Source organism: Xenopus laevis, chromosome 2S, assembly GCF_017654675.1.
Source record: "Xenopus laevis strain J_2021 chromosome 2S, Xenopus_laevis_v10.1, whole genome shotgun sequence".
Taxonomy (NCBI): Eukaryota; Metazoa; Chordata; class Amphibia; order Anura; family Pipidae; genus Xenopus; species Xenopus laevis.
Genome location: NC_054374.1, coordinates 73,873,963 through 73,896,512, shown reverse-complemented (window position 1 = coordinate 73,896,512; position 22,550 = coordinate 73,873,963). Strand labels below are relative to the sequence as shown.

At 37.2% G+C, this 22,550-nt stretch overlaps 1 protein-coding gene across 3 annotated transcripts in view; it reads right to left on the bottom strand.

The window, feature by feature from the left end:
* Nucleotides 1-1,486: 1,486 nt before the first annotated feature.
* The window catches only part of dlgap3.S (discs, large homolog-associated protein 3 S homeolog), a 174,233-nt gene continuing 153,169 nt past the window's right edge, over nucleotides 1,487-22,550 (bottom strand). For all 3 annotated transcript variants that reach the window (XM_041583988.1, XM_018249513.2, XM_041583989.1), the window contains 6 exons: nucleotides 13,749-14,086; nucleotides 12,654-12,739; nucleotides 6,623-7,050; nucleotides 4,189-4,280; nucleotides 3,560-3,703; nucleotides 1,487-2,421 (listed from right to left, as the gene is read on the bottom strand). In XM_041583988.1, the coding sequence (XP_041439922.1) occupies nucleotides 2,203-2,421; nucleotides 3,560-3,703; nucleotides 4,189-4,280; nucleotides 6,623-7,050; nucleotides 12,654-12,739; nucleotides 13,749-14,086 (1,307 nt within the window). In that variant the 3' untranslated portion in view covers nucleotides 1,487-2,202. The remainder of the gene's footprint in view (nucleotides 2,422-3,559; nucleotides 3,704-4,188; nucleotides 4,281-6,622; nucleotides 7,051-12,653; nucleotides 12,740-13,748; nucleotides 14,087-22,550) is intronic.

Below are 22,550 nucleotides of genomic sequence, written 5' to 3'. Positions count from 1 at the left end.
CGTTCCGCCAAGGTTTAGACCTTACATGGCCACAGAATCCCTTAGATAACTATAAGTACATTGTACTGTTAGACAAGTGAAAACTTCCAGATGACCATCTTTTCAAATGCCTCATCTTGATCTGTTGAAGCTGTTTATCGGAACCCTCCTTTAAGGAATATAGTGTATATATCTAGAGAAAGATATCTTATGGCTGGTTAGAACTGGTGGCCCACCTGAAAAATGGGTTATTTTGAATTTCATTACTCAAAATTCTAACAATCACAAGATATGCAATATACTGTGAGCATTTTTAAGAAAGCAGATTAAAAAACCTTAATGGAACATAATACACCAAGAACTAGATTTCTTTCTCTCTGATGCCAATGTATCTGACTTTCCTGTGTCCCTGGTAGCTCATATAATGATTTCATACTGGTAAGATTTCCATTTATGCTAATTTGTGGCACAATTGTTTGGTTAAAACACTTTTATATTTTTGGCATCTGAGATGCAATCACTGATTTGAGAATCAATAGAAAAGCAGACATTTTGGGGATGCTTGTAACATAAATGCAGCGTGAACAAAAGTCTAAATGTAGACTATGAACAGCTGCTTTGATTAGATTGGTCTTGATTTCAAACCAATGGAAATTATGGCATTTAAAGAACACTAATGTCAAAATACAAACTTAAACTCCATAGATGTGAATGTAGTGATAGTCCAAGATTGATATGTCTTGTATAATAAATGTCAATGTCTTAAACAAACTTAAGATACATGATAATACAGGTGCTGTTTTTTTAACAGTCACTGAATACAGGTATGGGACCTATTATCCAGAATGCACGGGGCCTGGGTTATTCCGGATAATGGATCTTTCCGTAATTTGGGTCTTCATACTTAAAGTCTACTAGAAAATCATTTAAACATTAAATAAATCCAACAGGCTGGTTTTGCTTTCTTTAAGGATTAATTATATCCTCATTTGGATCAAGTACAAGGTACTGTTTAATTATTACAGAGAAAAAGGAAATCATACTTTAAAAGTTGCATTATCTGAATAAAATGGAGTCTGTTGGAGAAGGCCATACTGTAATTCTGAGTTTTCTGGATAACAGGTTTATGGATAATGTATCCCATACCTGTATCTGAAAAAAACAGCATGAAAAAACAGAACATTAACTTTAAACTCTTACGATTTTTAAACATAGAAGAATACATAAAATCCATCAAATGTTTTACATATTTTTCCCATATAAAATTGATATGTATTTTAATATTAGTGTCCTTTGTATCTATACGTTTTTTATCAATGACATGTATCCCTGTTACTCTGGATATAAATATATATAGTAATTGACACCAGCAGCAGCTAAAGTAGAGTTCCATCTAAATCAGGAACGTATATAGTGATTGCACCCTCAATATATGTGAATGCAACAAGATGGAAGGTTTTAGTGCCGTTAGACAACATCTAACCAAAATGTTGATAACAAAAACACGCTGTCTTGTAAGCAAATCATTTTCATTCAATGTCAAAATCCCAATAAAAATATTTCTAATGTTATAAATATAGCGATTGACACTAGCAGTAGTTTAGGTTGAGTTCCATCTAAATCAGGGACATTTACAATGAATGCACCCCCAATGGATGTGAACGCATGGAAGTTTATGGTGCTTGATATACCACCCCACTTAAAGATTCCTAGCAAAAAAAAGCACGCTACCGTGTAAGCAAATCATTTCCATCCAATGTCAAAATCCCAATAAAAATATTTCTATCACTTTGACACTTTAGGTGTAAAAGGATTAATAACACAAACAGACATTTCAATAAATGTACCTGTAGAGGCGTGTAAAACAAGGAATTAGACACAGTGTTTATAAGTGGCCATTCTCATAGTTACGCACTTCAGCAAACAGCATGGGCATTTCTCATGCTGCCTTTGTCCAGGGGGTGCCCTTACCAGTACATACAGCTTTACCCCTAGCAGTGCAAGAGGCACTGGAGGTTTATCTAGCTCTGCCCTTGAAAGGGGAGGGTGTTTGGTGATGGGAGGTTTAAGTGGGGTGAGAGGGGACTCCCCAGAGTTACACAGCTGTGGTCATTTTTTAAGTGTTTTTTTTTTGTTGTTCTTATAATAATCTCTAAATTTTCTCTATATATATGTATAATATTATATACAGAGCGTACAAAAGATTAGTGTACATTGTCCTCTTCACAGTCTGGTCTGGGCTTCAGGGATGTAAATCTCTATGCTGTCAGCACTCTCTGTGGCAGAGTTGTGTCGATAGGAGGCAGCCCGCTTAGCTGCCAGTAGCCTTTTTCTGGCCTCTTGCCTCTGGCGATCAACAGAATCCAAAGAGCGATCCTTAACAGGATGTATTTTCTGGCGGAGAGGCTTCTTTGGTATCGGAGGGGGCAACCTCTTTTCCTCCTTTGAAACAAATGGAAACAAAACTGTCTTTGCTACTGAACACATGTATGCAATGAGCATGCTACATGTCAAAGACACATCATATTCAATGAAATGCAACAGAAAAGGTCTTCAGAAGCATTCTTGTATGTTTCTGGATAAGTGGTTGTTTTCACAGGAAAGAGTTGCTGTTATCAGCATTCACTGAGGGAAATTATGAACAGGTCTGTAACAAAGTGTGTTTGAACTCCTGGAGTTCTGAAATGCTCACAGCTAATTCTGAGACTCCAAACTTTTGTTCCACTGGATGACATTTATTTCAGATTGTACTAGAACTGTAGCCTTCTTGAGTGCATGTGGAGTATGCAACAAATTTACTTAGCCTGCCTTATGTTTTTGTCTGACACAGAACCAGATTTATGAGAAGATATGTAAGGCTTATGCCAAAAAGAAGGGGAGTAGAGTTGATATAATTTTCCCACTTCCCCTTTCTCTGTGTTCCATTAAATATATTTATTCAATCTGGATCTTTTATTCCATCAAAACATAACTTCTTTTATTCTGCCTTACCATCATTATTATACAGTGGAACCTCAATTTAACATCCCCTGATTTTAAGTTTTCCCTCATTTTACATTTATTGTTTTGTGGTCCCACCTATATATTATGCATAACACAATTCCCTGATTTTACATTTTCCCTGATTTCTTCACTATTTTTTTCTGGTTATCTGAAAAACATAAAGCGGGAGTTCTACTGTATGACTTTTACATCAGTATATTCTGCAAGAATTAGCATCATTACATACTGCAGATTGATGGCCCCATAAAAAACAATAAAATAACAGAAATAAGATGCTCATTTAATAAAAACCAATAAAATAAGTAATAAGTTAGCACTTCTCCCAAGCAAAATGCCTAATATTCTTTGAAATGTCTCTTGGTCGTTTTAAACACGTTAGATTCCCTTTCAGTAGCAGAAAAATCTCTGACTTTACTTACATGCTCCTTAGAGCATGTATGTACTGTAAAAGTAAGAGATGTTCCTGCAAATAGAAATGCATTTAACCAAAGCCATAAAACACTGATACAATATAGACTGTCAGGGAAAGGAAACAATTCAGTTCCATTACTTGACCTTTTCCCAGTGTGTATCTTACCTTGCATTCTAACAGTTTCCACTCATTCTCCTTTAGCTGCTGCAGTTCTGCAAATTTCATGCCCACATCTTCAAAGGAAAGTTGGAGAAGATCCCAAAATCCAGCTAGGTCCTGAGAGGTGGGCAGTGGAAAAGAGGTGGGGTCCTGAAAATAGGTAATCAAGCACTGAGATGCAGCTTGCAAAAAACAGGAAGCAGCAAAAACACTTGAAATTTGTATTTTATGTTATTAAAGGTTAGAATATTCTTTTTTTGAAAACTATGAAAAAATGCTATAGTCATGGGAGTGAAGTATACTTATGGGAACAGGGGGGAGGCATGTGTAAATGTAATATTATTAGGACATTTATGGAGCAAGGCTTCTGTACCATTACCCTCTTAAACAACAGGGACAAAGCAACACCCTTCTCCCATGACAATTCAACTTTCCCTGCAATTATTTCATGCTCCCCCATGTGCCTGTGTCTCTCCATAATGGTTCCCTCCAAAGGAGAACCATTATTTTAGTATATGAACACCTATAAATAGCTATTGCCAGGCCTATCAAATACTAGTCATATACTGCTGATAGAGGCTGATGTCAAGGTTACAGTATAGTCAGAAACACTGAAAGCCATCCCAGTCCCTTACCATATTCTGTTGACAAAGTCGGAAAAATTGCTGCACTTTCTGAGACATGAGGAGCTGGGAGCTTCCCACCGCACTGCGGATCTTCTCCAAGACTACGAGAAGAGAGGGTGGAAGGAATATGTCAGATTCAATAAAAATCTTATATTATCAGCATTTAGAAAGTCAGCAAAAATATGCCAGCAAATTGAAAATATGCAGTTTAATAAGAAAAGGTGAATTTCTTTTCTGAAAGTTTTTTCATTGCAATTAAGCAAACAGACCCCAACACAATTTCAAGATTAAAGACCGAAAGAATTTCAGTACAGCTTGCAAAAAAAGGACAATGCAGTTGAAAAATGAAGATAAATGAATATGTAAACTGTCTTTATGTTGGGAGGGCCCCCCTGATAAAAGCAATGCAGCAAAATACCTTTTTTTTGGTTGTTTGATTACACTTGACTGTGTGAATACCTTGCAGTGCAATTAGCATATAATACATGGGATTAAATAGGAAAACTGCACTAGCTGTGTTAGAATCTAAAATCATAAGGCAAATGTTCATATATATGAAATTGTATTTCCTCCAGTTGAGGTCCAAGCCTCACATAGTCAGAGATGTCAACTAACCCCATGTCAATTGGGTCATAATTATCCAGTCTTGGATTTTTTTTAACCTAGTCCCTCGTCACTAAATGGTGACATGAAATAAGGATTTAAAAATGTCCACAGAGGATCATTATCACCCTCATGACCTGGCATTAATTGACATCTCTGCAAACTAGAAGTCTATATTTTCTTTGTACTTTTAGCTTGTATCTGAACTAGATATGCAGCCATATAGGTTTGTATTTGCTTTTCAGTTTCCACCTGCCACTATTCATAAAAGAACCTGTAGGTGAGCTATGTATAGATGTCTCTCCTCTGTGTTATGTGCAAGGAGGGAGACAATACAGGAAGGCAATACAGTAGAGGAAGTGCAGAAACAGTGAATGAGTAAAAGTAAGGTACTGCAAGGTCCTGTGTGTGAAAAGTCAGTAGGGAACCCCAATGATAGAAAAGCAAACTCTATTTATGGTGTGGAAGGAAAAGAGGCGCTTGTTAGGGCACTGAAGCGCAAAGCCAAATGGAGCTCTTCTTAGGACTCTGAAGAAACTGCTGCATAAGTGACTGTCAGCTCACAGATTAAACTGTCATATCTAGTATGTCAAGTTGCTCCTGGCTGGCAGGCTATATGTATCACGATTATTTAAAAGTATAATGTCCTGCAAATAAACCCATCTGCTTTTTCTCTGTGTGTATAACTGCAAATCATGGAAGTTCCCAGGGAGAGATTTTACCACCCAGTCTGTCCTGGCCCTGGGTGGAGGCACACCAAATCATTGTGTACCAGCTCTCCCCTGTAGCAGGAACTCCTTCTGTCAGTGCTAGATTTCTTGCAGTAGTTGAATAGGGCTACAGGTCCTTGGAGCCAAACAATTTGATCAGCCTGGTCCAGTACATGTGACGTCAGACTGACCATAGATCTGCTAGTCAAATGTATGGCAAGTGTAAGACTCTTGCTTCATCAACACCATTCAATAATTGTAAATATTGTATAAAACCAAGAAAAGTATATTTAAAAAGCCTATATTTTACCATATTTATACTAAGATTCAAGCCAGCTTCTAAAAAGGCTCATGGCCGCTTGAAAAGTTCTACTTGTCTGGAGTCTTGAAACCATGATTAAACAAAAGTTTTTTATGGATGTTGTTGTACAATTTTGTGCAACAAAGTCTCTTAAAAATGTGGACTAAAACTGACTCTAAACTTGAACTTGAATCCTTAACTTTAATCCTTTTTTAAAAAAAATGTGATTTTTGGATTCCAATTCTGTTCTTGGCCAAATCTTGAACCGAATCCTGGATTCTCTGTATCGCTACCAATTAAAGTAATAATCAAAGTCCAGCACTAGATGGAGCAAACAGTGCATCAATTTAGTGTAGTACTGCTCGCAAATGGTTCAGCAACAAGTCAAAGCAGAAAATTGAAAAAATTGATTTTGCACATGGCACTTCAGGGGATGCATGCAGAAACTAAATGCAGGCATATTTCCTTGACAAAAACCCTGAGATTTGGGGTCCAAAAGCATTGTTTTGTTTTCTGTAATATGCATACATTTTTTTTAAAATGTACTTTCATGGAGTGGTTAGTAGCTTTCGGGCAGTCTAATAAAGAAAGCCTTTTGGCCTTTGCCTTATGACTAGAGGACGGGGCTATTGAAACACTATAAATCATAAAACTGTGGCAAAAAAAGGAATCTTGGGATTTTTAACTACTGTTAACCAAAACAGTTTATCCATGTTTAGGAATGATATGTGGATAGAGAAGCAGAAATCATTAGGTATAACACCATTGTCTCCACCAACAACAAAATAAAAAATGTCCACTCTCTGTAATGGCACTAATTTAGACTTACTTTCTTCTGGGAGATCATACTCTTCTGCCTCTCTCTCCATTTGCTGGCACCAACTTTCCATTCTTTCCACCTCTGCTTGCAACATCTTAATAAACCATTCCCCATCACGATGGCAAGGAGATGCTCTCCCAGAATCTGGAAGAATCTGAGTGCCCCTGTCCATCCAGGACTCTTGCTGAGCCTCCTCTGCTGCATCATACTGCATTTGATAGTCCTCTCTGTATGCCCACTGGCCCTGGGTGTGCACTGTCTTGTACACTGAGTACTGCTGGCTCGAGTCCGAAGGCTCTGATGAGTGTCTCTGAAAGGAGCGCCCAAACTGAAGTCCCTTGTCTTCTGTGGGAACTGTGAGCCCTGGAAACCCTTCTAACTCAAGGTCAGCTTGAACCCCAGCAGTCACACTGTTAGAGCGTTTAAATCTTGCTTTCCTTTAGGATTTAAACAAGAGTGAATTAACAGTGGCGGAGGAGTTCAAGGGAAGTTATATGGAGAGATACAGTAGGTTAAAACAGATGGTGGATTTATATGTGGTATGTGGAGATGGTGGAGATATACAGTATGGCGTTAATAGAGATAGCAGTTATAAGGAACTGATACAAGGATAGACTGGGAGAAATGTAGGGTGAATTTATACAGAGACTTATACAGAGCTTTTATTCAAATCACATAACTCCAAGGTGGTTTTAAAACCCTTATACCGGCATGGGAATTGTCATCAGGAAACCTGCTTAGAATTACAGGAAAAAGCTTAGAATTACTGGAAGGCCAAATCCCATAGACTAAAATAATTCACATTTTTTAAATACAATTATACATTTCTTCTTGTAGCTGACAAAGTATAAATATCTAAATTACAGAAAAATTACATAAAAAGCACATCACCAGCATTCTGGATAACAGGTCTCATACCTCTATTTTATATTTAATTTCCCTCTATTTTTATTTAATTCTTAAAACTTTCATTATACATAATATAGATATTAAATAACAACACTGTGGAATGTGCTGGTGCTTTATAAATAATGAAAATAAATAGATATAAATGAGTACATTAAAAGGCATTTCCTGCGTCACAAAAAATAATTAATTAGAATCTATATCAAATTGTATCAGTACTTTAAAGCCATTTGTAAATATAATTGCTATTGAGAGCAACAATTGTTTTGTCATTTATGATCTTTGGTTCTGACTTTTGAAATAATGTACTGTAGCCAAATTCCCTCCCCCTATAGGTCTGTTAATAAGCTGGCTTGTCCTAAATTCATTCAGGAGTAAAAAGCAGAAGTGCAGTGAATACAAACTGTTAGATACTGCTTCCACTAGCTATGCCATTTTCAAATAACTTTAAATCCACCAAAATGATTAAATAATGTATATTAGAAAGTGCCTTAAAATTACACTACTTTATTCAAAACTAGTTCTTAGGTGGAGTTCCATTTAAAAGTATGTTTTTAAGAATCACTATTAGGTAAGTTATTTCAGACACTATCCAGGGTTGGATTACTGTATACCCAGACACTGATTGTTGGAAAGATAGTTGATGGCTATTAAAGGGATAGTTCGTCTTTATGTTAACTTTTTGTATGTTACAGAATGACTAACTCTAAGAAACATTTCTATTTGCCTGCATTTTTCATTTTATTTGCCTTCTTATGACTCTTTCCAGCTTTCAAATGGGCCTCACTGACCCCCATCTAAAAACAAATGCTCTGTAAAGCTACAAATTCATTGTTATTGCTTTTTTTTTATTTCTTTCATCTTCCTATGCAGGCCCTCTTCTTTTTATATTCTAGTCTCATATTAAAATCAATGCATGGTTGCTAGGGTAAGTTGGACCCTAGCAACCAGATTGCTGAAATTGCAAATTAGAGAGCTTATAAATAAAAAAAAAGCTAAATAACTCAAAAAACTGAACTAAAAAAAAACCTTCCTTTTAAAAGTTTTGTATCAGAAGTATACATTTGGAATAAACGGTGTGGCTTTATGCTTATGCTTGTCACCATCCAATATCAGTGAATAAAAGTTTACGTTTAAAGGACGTCAACCGAAAAAAAAAATGTTTGCATAATAAAAGAAACATAATTCTAAGCAACTTTTGCTGCTTTCAATAGCAATTGCCTTTACAAATAACATTTAAAGCTAGGGTACCTACATCACCTACTGTACATCAAGCTCATCATTTAGTTGTATGCAAAACAGCAGGAATTTCAGGAAAACAGTTTTTATTTTCAATGGGGCTGTTACAAAAATTATGTAAATGGTATTGATGGTAAAGAGCTATAACATGTATAGACGTGCTGGTATATGTCTCTGGCTTCATTCCTACAGTTCTGGAACAGTGATGAGGCAACTGTTACTTGCGAGAGTGTTCAACAGAGTAAAGTTATAAAGTTATATAGTGAAAACAAAACTCAACCTTTAAAAATTGACCCCAAAGTGTTCAACTAATTATAAAAACAGCAAAACCAAAAAAAAGTTATCTGTGCATGATCATAGTACAGGTATGGGATCTGTTATCCAAAAACTCGTTATTCAGAAAGATCCAAATTATGGGAAGGCAGCAACGCCGATCTGCGCCTTTATGCCGCCCCGACCCCTCCTCACGGCGCTCACATTTTCTGCGCAGGAGGGGGTCGGGGCGCTGCACGACGCTAGTGCAGAGAGCGCAATTGCGCTCTCTGCACTAGAAGAGCCGAATTTCCTGGTTGAAAACCGGAAATACGGCTCTTAGTTACCAGGAGCGGCATTTTTGCCGCCCCTGGTAACCAGGGGGGCGCTGCCGCCTGAGGCGAGTGTCTCAACTCGCCTCATTGGTGGAGCGCCCCTGGAAGGCAGTCTCCCATAGACTCCATTGTAATCAAAAAATTCCGATGATTTCTATTTTTCTCTGTAATAACAAAACAGTTGTACTTCACCCCAACTAAGATAGAATTAATCGTTATTCTCCTATTGGGTGTATTTAATGTTTAATTTTAAGTAGCGAATGTGTAGAGATCCAAATTACAGAAAGAGCCCTTTTCCCAAGCATTCTGGATAACATGTCCCATATCTGTACTGCACAGTGATCCACACCTCCCAAAATGTGAATACTGAACTGTGGGACAAATTAGAGCACACCCTAATCCTCACTGGGAAGTTAATTGTTTAGGGCATAAAACTTGAATCTTGAATTAAAAAAAAATAAATTCCAGATTCATGTTCCAAGATCTGACTGTGCCGTGTAAAAAAACTGAAAAAAAAATAGCAATACTCTGTGGATACTGCAGATCTACATGTTCCATATTCCTATAACAGTCTTGAAGGTTCTCTGTCTACACTGCAACAGAGGACAATGGCTGCTTGCTATATAAATGCTATCTCTACAAATTTCACTAGGTGGCAGGATCCACCATACCAATGACCTGAAGTTACATTTTTGGATGCATAATATACGGTAAGTGTATATGAAGCATTTCGTTTTCCAATATTTTCTTTTCATCTATGCATGGTGTATGCGCATACTGTATATATTTTATTTAAGGCATTCGACAAAGTAAACATCAGCATACAATTCTTATGGTGTATAAGCCTATGGTTGCTCATGGTGAAAGCAGATTGTGTATATCTACAATGCTTTTTTTGTGTGCTTTGTTAATATATGGTGTGTGATACTATCTTCACATGAATATCTTGGTGGGGTGAATGAACTATTAAATAAACCATTGCTCTATTAGTATACGAGAGTTTGATTGTTGAATTTGGTTCTGCAGTATCCTTGTTTCCTTACAAAACAATATTTAGTGTGATTCTGTCTGGTAATCAAGCTCAGGCTGCTGTATATTTATTTTAGTGATAATAAATGCACCTTAGCCATGCCCTCAGATAGTACAGGGGTTGCATTTTGTATGGAGGAATTGTGTTCTGCTTTATCCCTGCCCCTTTTTCTGCTCATTCGATGGGCAGTTTTTATTAACGTACTGCAGCTATACCACAACCCTAATTAGTTTTTACCCAGCATCCTCTCTGGTTGGTCTGTTGCCACGGTAATACATACCAGAGGTTTGCTGTAAGAATAGCAATAGGGTATCAAAGAGACCTGATTAGGAAAATATCCCATGGAAACAGTCTGGATACAATGAACTCAGCAGCCTGTCATCCTCTTTACTTACACCCGTCTGTCACGAAACAGGACTGCTGTACAAGGTTTAATTTCTCTATTCTTTTCTATTCGCTTCCAGCTACTGACTGTGTGATTTCATTTATCCTTGAGCCAGTAATATAATAAAGAAAAATATATAAATATTATGCATCCCTATTGTGCCGAGTGTCACCATGTCTCATAGCTATGTGGTATTTTACTGATCTCAATATAATTTGCTTTCTTTTTATATTGGTATATGGATCTGTATATCTATGACTTGTTTAATCTCTCTCTCTACATTCTTTTGTAATGCGCTGCATCTCGCCACATACCCTCTTTGTAGCATGATTAAATTGTACTACATTTAAGCACCAGCCCCATTATTCATTTGCATTATGTCATTATCCCATGCACTATTATGATTACATGCATATATTTGCTTCATGTAAATGATTGCCTATTGTGTGATTGCATTGCGTGCTTTGATTTTAATTACACTGAGCTGTGAATCACAATATGGCTTTACACATAATGGCATATTGGCAATTTATTTAAAGGTTAAAAAATCAAGAGGTTTCCAAAGGGATCATAGTGTTTATTTTCCTTTGATTATAACGGAAGGACTTCCTGTGACTGTGGGGGCAGAAATGTTAAGGGTCTGTGGGACCCTAACTGATGTACAATTTAAATATGTATTTTTACAGTCCTAGAGTTTTGAGGGTTTAGTGGGACCACTTACTTCTAGTCATTGTGTGATTATGCAATGCCCAACTAGGAATGAGGAAAGAGAGAAAGGGAGTGAGTAAAAAGAGCTCAGGTGGGAGAAATAGGGAAGGAAAGGATAGGTAGAAAAAGAGGGAGAGATTGGAAACAATAGTGGTGGATATGTGAGGAATGTGTGGGTGGGAAAGAGAGAAGTGTAGGAGAAGAAGAATTTGGTTTAAGAGTAAGAGTGAATAGTCTGGGAAAGAGAGGGAAAGTATAGGAAACTGAGAGTTTGGAAAGAATAAAGGTATATAGGGAAATAATGGGTGTAGGAGAGCTGGGAAAGAGAAGGGGTATTTAGGGTAATGAGAGACTGGAAACAGTAGAGGTGGGGAAACCATGGCTATGGGAGGGCTGGAAAAAGAGAAGGGAGATTTAGGAGAGGGAGAGATTGGAATCAGGTGGGGTGGATAGTTGGGAAAACCATGGGTATGGGAGAGCTGGAAAAAGAGAAGGGAGATTTGGTTGGGAGAGGGAGAGATTGAAACAGTGAGGTTGGATAGGTAGACACTATGGATATGGAAGAGTTGGGAAGAGAAGGAAAATTAAGGGTAGGGAGAGATTTGAAACAGTAGGAGGATAGGTTGGGAAACCATGGGTATGGAAGAGCTGAGAAAAAGAGTGGAAGTGTAGGAGAAGCAGGGATTGGAAAGAGTACAGAAGGATAGTTGGGAGAACGTGTATGGGAGAGCTGTAAAAGAGAGTGGAAATGTAGGGAAGGGAGAGATTGGAAAGAGTAAGGGAAGATATTTGGGGAAACGTGTGTGGGAGAGATTCAAGAGAGAGGGGAAATGTCGAGAAGGGAGAGATAGAAAAGGATAGGGGTGGAAAGAGTAGGGGTGGATAGTTGTGGAAATATGTGTATGGGAGAGCTGTAAAAGAGAGGGAAAATGTAGAGAAGGGAGAGATTGAAAACAGTAGGGGTGGAAAGAGTAGGGGTGGATAGTTGGAGAAACCTTGGTGGAGGGGGAAATGAGGAAAGCGTGCACATGGGAGAAGAGGAGAGAAAGAATAGTTTTTGTTGTTGTCAAGTAATATATAATGCAATATGAAAAGATTATTATTGAGCAGCTCAAAATGATGGAATTCTGATCAAACGTCATTTGATTTTCAAACTTATCAATTCTACACAACAGAAAAATGCACCTTCTGTCATCTTCTACTTGTACTCCAATCGAGTGAAACTCTCTCCGGCTTTTTCCTTCTGTCTCAGAATCTGAGATGTTCTCAACCTGTATTAAATATAGGTCAACTGGTGAATGAGCCGTAAAAGAAAACTATATGTTCAGAACAAATACTTATGGTTCAGAACAAATACCTATTGGACCTCATATCCACTATGCTACAACTGCTTTTTCAATAGAAAAAAAGGCTTCCATGTTGCCAATTTCTTAAAAAATGTCTGTGACTTCTGTTATTATCTCTGGTGGACTGGTAATGGCATTACTACACTAAGGGGCCAATTTACTAACAATTGAATTTTTTTTCCACGAATCTCGAGGTTTTCCTTGATTTCAAAACATTTCTCAACTTTGCCAAGTAAAAGTTTTCAAGGTGCTATAGAGGTCAGTGGGAGCAGCCCTGATCCTATAAGACCATTTTTAATCCATTAAGAATGTTAGAGGTAGAGTCCAAAAAAATTTTTTTGAGGTTTTCAATGTATTTGTTTTTTTTTTAGTGCATTGTCCAGCGTTTTTTTAGTTCACACTTTTTATATTCAGATCTATTAATAAATTCATTGACAACCATTATTTTAGAGTTTGTGAGTTTAGTTTTGGTTTCAAAAACCTCTAAAACCAATAAACCAATAAAATCCAAGTCTTCATATATGTAACTCTTATCTAAAGTTTATATATTACTGGCGTACTGGCACAGGCACAACTAATAAACACGACCACCAGATTATATCTGGGTGCTCAAATCCCAACTGCTTAAATCTCATTGCTTAATGTGGAAGGAAAGGGGACGATAATATTATATGCGACTATTTTGTCTACATCATGAAACTCACCATGTGGCAAATTTTCCTTGCAAAACCATACATGGTGAAAACATTTGCTCATCCCTAATGCCTTTTAATATTGGTACTTACCCTCCAAAGATTTTACAATATGCCCAGAAAGGTTTTTCACTACAAGAAGCATGCAGATCACTATTCATTCTACAAGCCATACTATTTCAAATATCTAATTGAAACTTGAGCATTGTGTAGTAGTTCTGATATTCATGAAAAAGAGGTACCTGCACTCCAATGGAAGGGCGCCATTTTCTCTGCCTGAGAGCTCCTTTCAGTTCTTCCTGCAATGGCAGAACTTTGCTGATCACAGTGGGAGGTTTGGGTGAAGCTCTGTGCTGGGCAGTTGCCAGATCCAAAGACAGTCCCCTGGACTTAGTTCCATCCAGGCTCTCACTGGAGTTGCAGTGGCCCTTAGTATCCTTGGACCAAGGCAATCGTGTAGGCTCATTGTGCAGAAAAGTTTCATGGGTAGATTCTGTGCTACTTTGGGCTGTCACTGAGATGAGGGGCTTGGAGAGGAGCCTAGGTGGGATGGGTGGTGGAGCTTTGCGGTAACTGAAGGCTGCAGTAAAAAAATAATCACATCATTTAGAAGAAATTATAATATAGTAAGGTCTTTCAAACTTCAAGGTTGCGCACACACCGAATGTTAGGGATATGTATTACTATGAAGTGAAAATGAGAATACAGGATTTTAATCATCATCTGGGAAATGGGTGTGATGGTTTGTAAATATCACCTGTATGCTGGAGTGTTCCGCTAGGTCCCAGCTGGACCACAGTTAGGAAAGCATAGAGTCAAAGTTGAAAAGCCAAAATGCTATTTTATTAGATTTGATTCAGCAATAGGTGGTTTAAGTCCTTATAAAGCAGGAAAGAACAACAATCTGGGTGTATCTGGCCCTCATTGATTTGGTGAAGTTACACATTTTCAATACATTTATGTTTAGCAGGGCCAGCCTTGGTGGTGGGGACCTGCAGCAACCATAATGGGGGAATAAAAGTTTCAAAGAGAAAAATAATTTGCACAAATAAGAATAAAAATTTGCATTTGGCAATGTAATAATCTTCTTTGAACGGTTATTGCACTGTGAATTTTAAGAAATGCTTGAAAGTGTCGTAAACTTTTGGAGCAAACATAACTTTTTCAGTAAGAAGTTTTATTGAATTCACTGCACAATGATGCAAACAATTAAATTTGCAAACTTTCTTCCACTGTAGGAAGTGATCGCTAAACAGTTTCCGGATTTGCAAATGCTATATTAAATCCACGCAAAAAAAAATTGTTTGCTCATAAGGCATAACTTTTCACACTGCAAATATTTTTTCCATTACCAACTTTTATTATATTTCCCCCACAAGTGTTAACATTGCACTTTGGCCACACTATACCTTGTGTTATATAGTCATAGCCCCTTGACTTGATGATGTTATACTATACATGCACCTACTATACATTACATGCACAGAGATAAACATATGTTTTGCTATTTAGCTACTGAGAAATGTCCCAGGAGGCCCAGATCAGCTTTCCTCTAATTTACTTAAAGGAATTTTCCAGTATAAAAATAAAATCTGGTAAATAGGCTGTGCAAAATAAAAATGTTTTCAATATGGTTAGTTTGGCAAAAATATAATGTATAAAGGCTGGAGTGACTGGATGTCTAACATAATAGCCAGAACACTATTTTCTGTGACTTGGAGGGGGCACGTGGGTCATTACTGTTTGCTTTTGAATCTGCATGCTAAGGATCAATTGCAAACTCACTGAACAGTTATGTCCCATATGACCCCCCTTCAAGTCACTGACTAACTCAGAGTTAGAGAAAAGCAGGAAGCAGGAAGTTGTGTTCTGCTCTGTTAGACATCCAGTCACTGAGCAAAGCAAAACTTGCACGCACTCTCTGGCCCTCCTTTACTTCTGTAGCCTGGTGCTCAGTCCTCTAGGGAGACGGCCCTCCCCTGAATCAAATGGAATGAACAAACGAGGTACCGGCACACAGTAGCACTTGCAACAGGGGGTTCACCCCTATGTGTTTATTGTGTCAAGCAAAATTCCCAATGTTCCGGGGTTGGCCCCTTCGCCAGGTGATGTGGCAGTCATTAATTACAGCCCTTAAATAATCTAAAGGCTCTCCCACCAAGGAAAAAAAGAAAAAAAAACATATCAAAAAACAGAAAATGTCCTTTAACAGAAAGTCCATATACAGTACATACAAAACTCCATATTTCAAGGCAAAAATCAATCTGAAAAATAAAGAAGGGTCCAAAAATACTAAAAACCTAATAAACAGGGTATGGTATACTATCCCTACTAATAAATAAGTTTACCTCTCCCTTGGAGTATTTCAATTTAGAAGTTACAGTATCTGTAAGGTGAAAAGATACAATGAAAATCATTTTAATTAATACAGATACAAAGTAACAACTGTTTTGGTCTATATGGATACATGACACAGATACACTGTAACCGATATTCAGATATCAGTGGTTTTATAAGTAACATGACAAGCTGAACTCTTCATTTAGTCCCCTTGGCATTTGTGTTTGCAGTAACCAAATACAATTACTTTCAGGTTGTAGCAGTTTTTGTTTCAAACTCTGTCCACCATTAACCACCACTTTCTCTAAAATTTGCCACCGTAATGGTGATATTCTATGTTGTTTCTCAAAAAAGTGTTTCGCCGGTGTGGTTTCATGTTTCATGTATTTATTAGATGTATTTTTCTCCTCCACTGTAGGTTGGAAATAACGTATAGTGGATTTGTGTTCATTGAGGTGTGTTTTCATTGGTCTGCTTGTTTGATCAATATAGGCCATTCCGCATGCAGATTTAATGCAATAAATCACATTCGGGGAGTTGCATGTGTGGAATCCCTTTGTGTGATGTTGTGTACCCTTGCTGGGATGTGTAACATAGTCCCCTTTTATGATGCTAATACAATGTCCGTAATTGTGGCAAGGGTAAGTCCCAGGAGGTGCCTTTTCTGGTTGATTACTACCTTTCTTGTACCTAATCATGTCTCCAATATTCCTAACTCTTTTGTAAGAGAAAATTGGAGGGGCAGAAAACAGTCTCCCAACTTTGGGATTGTTTTTTAATATCACCCAGTGTTTAAGGATATTGTTTTTAATGACTTTAGAATTAGTGTCATATGTAGAGATAAATGGTACCCAATCAGATTTATTCTGGTTTGTTGTATTGTATTTACAGATACAAGGTTGCACCATGGCTATGCCAACATTTATGTGGATTATTTCGAGCAAACTTTTATATTTAATAATACTGATTTTTCAGGACACATTCATTCATATATGAGATTTGCCGACGATACCTTTTTTATTTGGACAGGTACACAAGTTGAGCTGGACTGTTTTTTAGAATATTTCAATATGGTACATTCCTCGATTAAATTCCTCCATATAGACTAAAAAAGTGGTTACTTTGTATCTATATTAATTAAAATTATTTTCATTGTATCTTTTCACCTTACAGATAACTTCAAAATTGATTAACTTCAAGGGAGAGGTAAACTTATTTATTAGTATGGATAGTATACCTTACCCTTTTTATTAGGTTTCTAGTATTTTTGTACCTTACTTTATTTATCAGATTGATTGATTTTTTTTCATTTTTTTTCCTTGGTGGGAGGGCCTTTAGGTTACTTAAGGGCTGTAATTAATGACTGCCACATAACCTGATGAAGGAGCCAGTCCCCAAAACGTTGTGAATTTTGCTTGACACTATAAACATGTTGCTTGCTCATACTTTCTTACCACTGTTAGGAACTGGGAATGTGCTGTATATTAAACTTCTGGCAGAATTCTGCATTACCAAAGAACACGGGTAGTGATCAATATTTGAAGGCATGATTCACATTTTAATTACTTTACCTTTTAATATGTTATGGTATGTCCTATTCTCATAGATTTATAGTATTATTTGCCCTCTTCTTCTTTCCAGCTTTTAAAAAGTAGGGGGGAGTCACTGAGGCTATAATTTTATTATTATTGTTACTTTTTATTACCACTACCTGGTTGCTAGGATGGACCCTAGCAAACAGGTATTTGTAGAAATTCACAAGTGGAAAGATCCAAGAAGTTCATGCATGCAGGATCAAAGTATAATGTATATTGTGTAGAAGGATCAGCACTCTCTCAGCATGAATCATTCCAATTTTATTATTTATGGTGAAACACATTACAATCCATCATTTCTTCCCACCTGGGAGCCTATTTAATCCTTGAAAAAGGTCCAGATGGGACCGAAACATTGGATCGTAATGTGTTTCACCATGAATATTTAATGATTCATGCTGAGAGAGTGCTGATCCATCTACATCTACAAATTAAATTGAAGCGAGTACTGGTCCATATTATTATATATATATAAATGAAGACTATTTGCAAATTGTCTCAAAATATTATGGTCTATATGATATTAAAAGTTACTATAGATGTGAACTACCCCTTTAAATAGCAGATTAATGGAATTAGCAGTAAAAATGACAAGTAAGCAAACTTGACAAGGGGACTCCTCAATTGACCCTTAGCTTTCAGCCATCCCACTCTTACATACCTTAATGAAACACCAGGAGTCAGAAATGGTGTAAAAGGGCCACAGCATTTATTCACATTTTATCAACTAAATAGGACCTTGTCTGCCTAACCCAAGTCAATATTCAAAGCCAGAATTCCATAAGAGATCACTACTATGCTCTTGAGTAGTGATGGGCGAATCTGACCTGTTTTTTTCTTCACCAAAAATTTGCGAAACTTCGAAGAAATGCATTGAAGTCTATGGGCAACATTCCCTGGATCAAGCATTTCACATTCATTTAACATTCATTTAAAATGAATACAGGGGCGCTCCTGCCATGAGGCAAGAGGCATCAAGCGGCCATATACAATGGGCAGCAAAAAAGCCACCATTGTAACTTTAATAGCCGAAATTCGGCTAGTGCATAGAGCTCTATTGCGCTCAATGCATTAGCGATGCTGCCCTCCTATGCCCACTCCGATGCTGATTTTTAAGCGGGAGAGGGGGCCCCTGGATCACCCCTGCATGAATGATACCATGTAGACTCTCACATTTATATTGTATAACCGTACTGAAATCACAATATAACAGTGCATGCACGAACATCCACATTCGACTATTGACAGATAATTTAGGAACATAAAGAAGAAAAAACTACTGACATTTCACAAAATATGCAAAAAGGGGAGGATGGGATGTTTCTACCTGTTCAGAAGATAAGGAAGTGAACTCTTCTTCCCTGACATAACATCCTTCTCTTTCTCCACCCCAGCCCAGCTTTCCCCTGCCTTAACTCATTTCTTCTCACCCAATCACAGATACATCTGATTCTGCCAATCTCTAAGCATAAACTAGTATAATCTGGCTGCTGGTGATTTGGATCTCTTGTTTATAGCTACAGGGATTTTCTTTCCTGGCAATTTTATATTTTCTGTTATCAATTTATCACCATACCTATATACATATAACTATAATATTTGCCTAGTCTGTTGTCCTCGTGTTTTTCTTTTGGGAGCCTCAAGGCATTCATTGCCTTTCATCTGTTCAATTATGTGCACTTTGTCAGCAATTTCATCTATTGCAAGCATGCATAAAAGCATACAAAACGTTGGTTCTGGACATGTAAGAGGAAGAACTTAGGCTGGATTCTTTGCAGCAGACATATGCATATTTTTGTATTGTGCTCTAACTAAGACATAGGCTGCTGTGGTTACCCTATGGGTGGTTTAGTCTCAAGATAAAGACAGCAATAAACCCCACTTCGTGGGACAGTACTGCTTCATCCACACTGCCCAATTGTCACATATTTGCTCCCGACTATATTATTGCTCTGACAGCCCTTCCCTTCACAGAGGATAATAGTTTATACAGTGTGGAACAAGATGAAATTATAATCAGGAGAAAGTAAATTCCCCAAAATTACATTTCCTGAAGCACTTCCTTCCTTTGGCCATAACTATCCAATGCGAGTTTAAAACCTGAGCGCTAAAGAATTAACTAAGGCCCCTAAAAAAGTGTCATTCCAGATTAACCTATATCAATCTACATTGCTGCTGTACTATTTCAAACCTACAGCAGCACATTTTAAATTATACTAATGATGCTTCTCTGATCTCTTCTCTGGGGATGTCTTTCTTCCCTCTAGTTCTCCAACACCTAACTGAAGCCCTTACATTTAATACAAACAATAAGGCACTGCTTGTTAGGAGGATTTAGTTATTAAAATGATTAAGTTGAGGCAGCAGCTTAAATTTAGTGTAGAGAAGAAATATTTCATTTTCAATATTTAATGGACAGAGAACATACAGTATATTCTTATACTTTATTTCCAGCTTGTGGTTCTTCTATATTGACATCTCAAAACCATGGAAGTAGAATTTCAAGGTACTTCACCCATGCAGAGGAAGTTGTCCGTCTTTTCTCTTCAGTGAAGCCATTAATGTAGCACTGCCATCTCATCTATCTCCACTTTGCATGAAAAGATTGATGTAGAAGGATCAAGTCCAACGCATTTTGAGAGAGCTTTGGGACTTTTGTGAAGAATGACTCCCCTTGAATGACTTGTCTAATAAGGGGTAAGTCTATAGCACAGTGACTCAGACCCAGAGGCAAGAGAACAATGAAGGGCAAATCAAGAAGGAATGTATATTACAAGCACAGCAATGCTGTGCAATGACTGAACCATTGTACAACCCAGCTAATAAATAAACATGACAACATAAATGAACACATAAACTGAAAAATTAAATCAGCTTGGAACAGTGTATCCTACCAACCTTGATTTTATGATTCCTTAAAAAATAGCTCAGAGAACAACCATAAGGGGCCGATTCACTAAGGGTCGAATATCGAGGGTTAATTAACCCTCGATATTCGACTAGGAATTAAAATCCTTCGACTTCGAATATCGAAGTCGAAGGATTTATCGCAGATAGTTCGATCGAACAATCGAAGGATAATTCCTTCGATCGAAGGATTTAAATCCAACGATCGAAGGAATATCCTTCGATCAAAAAAAGTTAGCCAAGCCTATGGGGACCTTCCCCATAGGCTAACATTGACTTCGGTTGCTTTTAGATGGCAAACTAGGGGGTCGAAGTTTTTTTTAAAGAGACAGTACTTCGACTATCGAATGGTCGAATAGTCGAATGATTTTTACTTCGAATCCTTCGATTCGAAGTCGTAGTCGTAGTTGAAGGTCGAAGTAGCCCATTCGATGGTCGAAGTAGCCCATTCGATGGTCGAAGTAGCCCAAAAAAAACTTCGAAATTCGAAGTTTTTTAACTTCGAATCCTTCACTCGAAGTTAGTGAATCGGCCCCTTAATGTCCTTTGGCTCATATGGAATTTTAAAGGGGATGTAAAGTCATCCTAATAGTTACGGGATTCTAAAAGAATCTCTCAAAACAAGGAAGTTTCCAATATACATGCTTTATTTTTTTTCTTACAGCTGTAAATATAAACAATCCGGTGTCTTCAACTCTAACAACCAGCGAGCCCTACCCAAGTTACTCAAGAAACTTAGGCAGTGGCCAAAGACTTTACACATAGCTATGAGCATACTTGCTTCTGATCAGCTCCTGCTGCACACGGGGAACAGCAAAAGTGAAGCACTGGCTGACTGAGGCCGCTTGTTAAAACTAAAGACACCAGATCATTTATCTTTATACCAGTAATAAAAAAATTGCCTTAACTTACTGGAATGACTTTTTTATTATGAAGCTATTATGAAGCTATGTTGTCATCAACATCTTGCAACGAGAACTGGTAAATAGTATCTCTGATCCCTTGACCAATAAATGTACCCATTATGGCCTATGGGTTTGTTTGGCCTGAAACAGCAAGTCAGTTGTATGAGTAGGTGCAACCAGGAAATCAGAGGAGATGTTAATGCAAACAAAATAATCACATCACTGCAGCAAATAACTGGTCAAAACCAACTGTTTATCAATTGTTTCTGGAAACTTGACTGGTGCAAATTAGCACTTATGTTACTAAATTACCCCATAGCATATTAATTCCCAGGAATAAAACTACAGTATACAAACGAGTAGGGAATTATACAGTAGCATATATAGCTTTCAGTTAAATAATCAATTGTTTTATATAACCAATAATGTATCCTTGCTGCAAATTATAAATAGCATATAGATGATATATTCATTATTAATTAAGATTATATATGAATCACTAAGAAATGGCATTGCCATAAAAAGGCACAAAACCACAAGTTAATTTATATGGATCACAGAATTCCAAGGCACCTTCTGATATCCTTCACAATTTACAGTTGAAAGTATATTATTTCTTAAAATGCAGGAGTGATTGATTTGAAAGTGAACAGAACATGTTATTAATAAGAGCCTGTTTGGTGTTCCCAGGCCTGTGACTTGGCCTTGCATATAAATATTATTCCTTATAAATAACAGTTATATATTGCTATACTATATTATTCACATAACTTTCCCGCTGTGACATAAAGACTTGATCATTAAATTATCTAAAGAACATTACCATAGTATTAACATTGCCTCCTTATTCTACCTAAGGCAAAGTGATAAAGCACAAGTAATTACAGACAAGAGACCCGAGACAATGATCGCCAATAGAGTTGTTAATTTGTGAAGTCATTTGTAAATATATGCCTCAGTCTTAATACGTAATACATAAATAAATGCTTTAGTAACAATATATTAGATATAGGGATAAGAAAAGAAAAAGACAGCAGAACAGGTTCCAGGGGACCAATCTCAGTTCTGCTGCAACCCAATATTTATAATGTCTGTGCATTACATACAGCAAACAGACTGTAAGCCAGAGGTTACCAAAATGTTACACTGGGAGAATGAGATTGTTTATATTTCTCTTTGAGGGTGGAAAGTATGTATAAACGCAATCACCACATATTTTAAGCTATGGGTCAAATAAAAGCAATAAATGCAGTGCAGCATCACTGATAGTCATATAGCAAAGAAATTATATATAAAG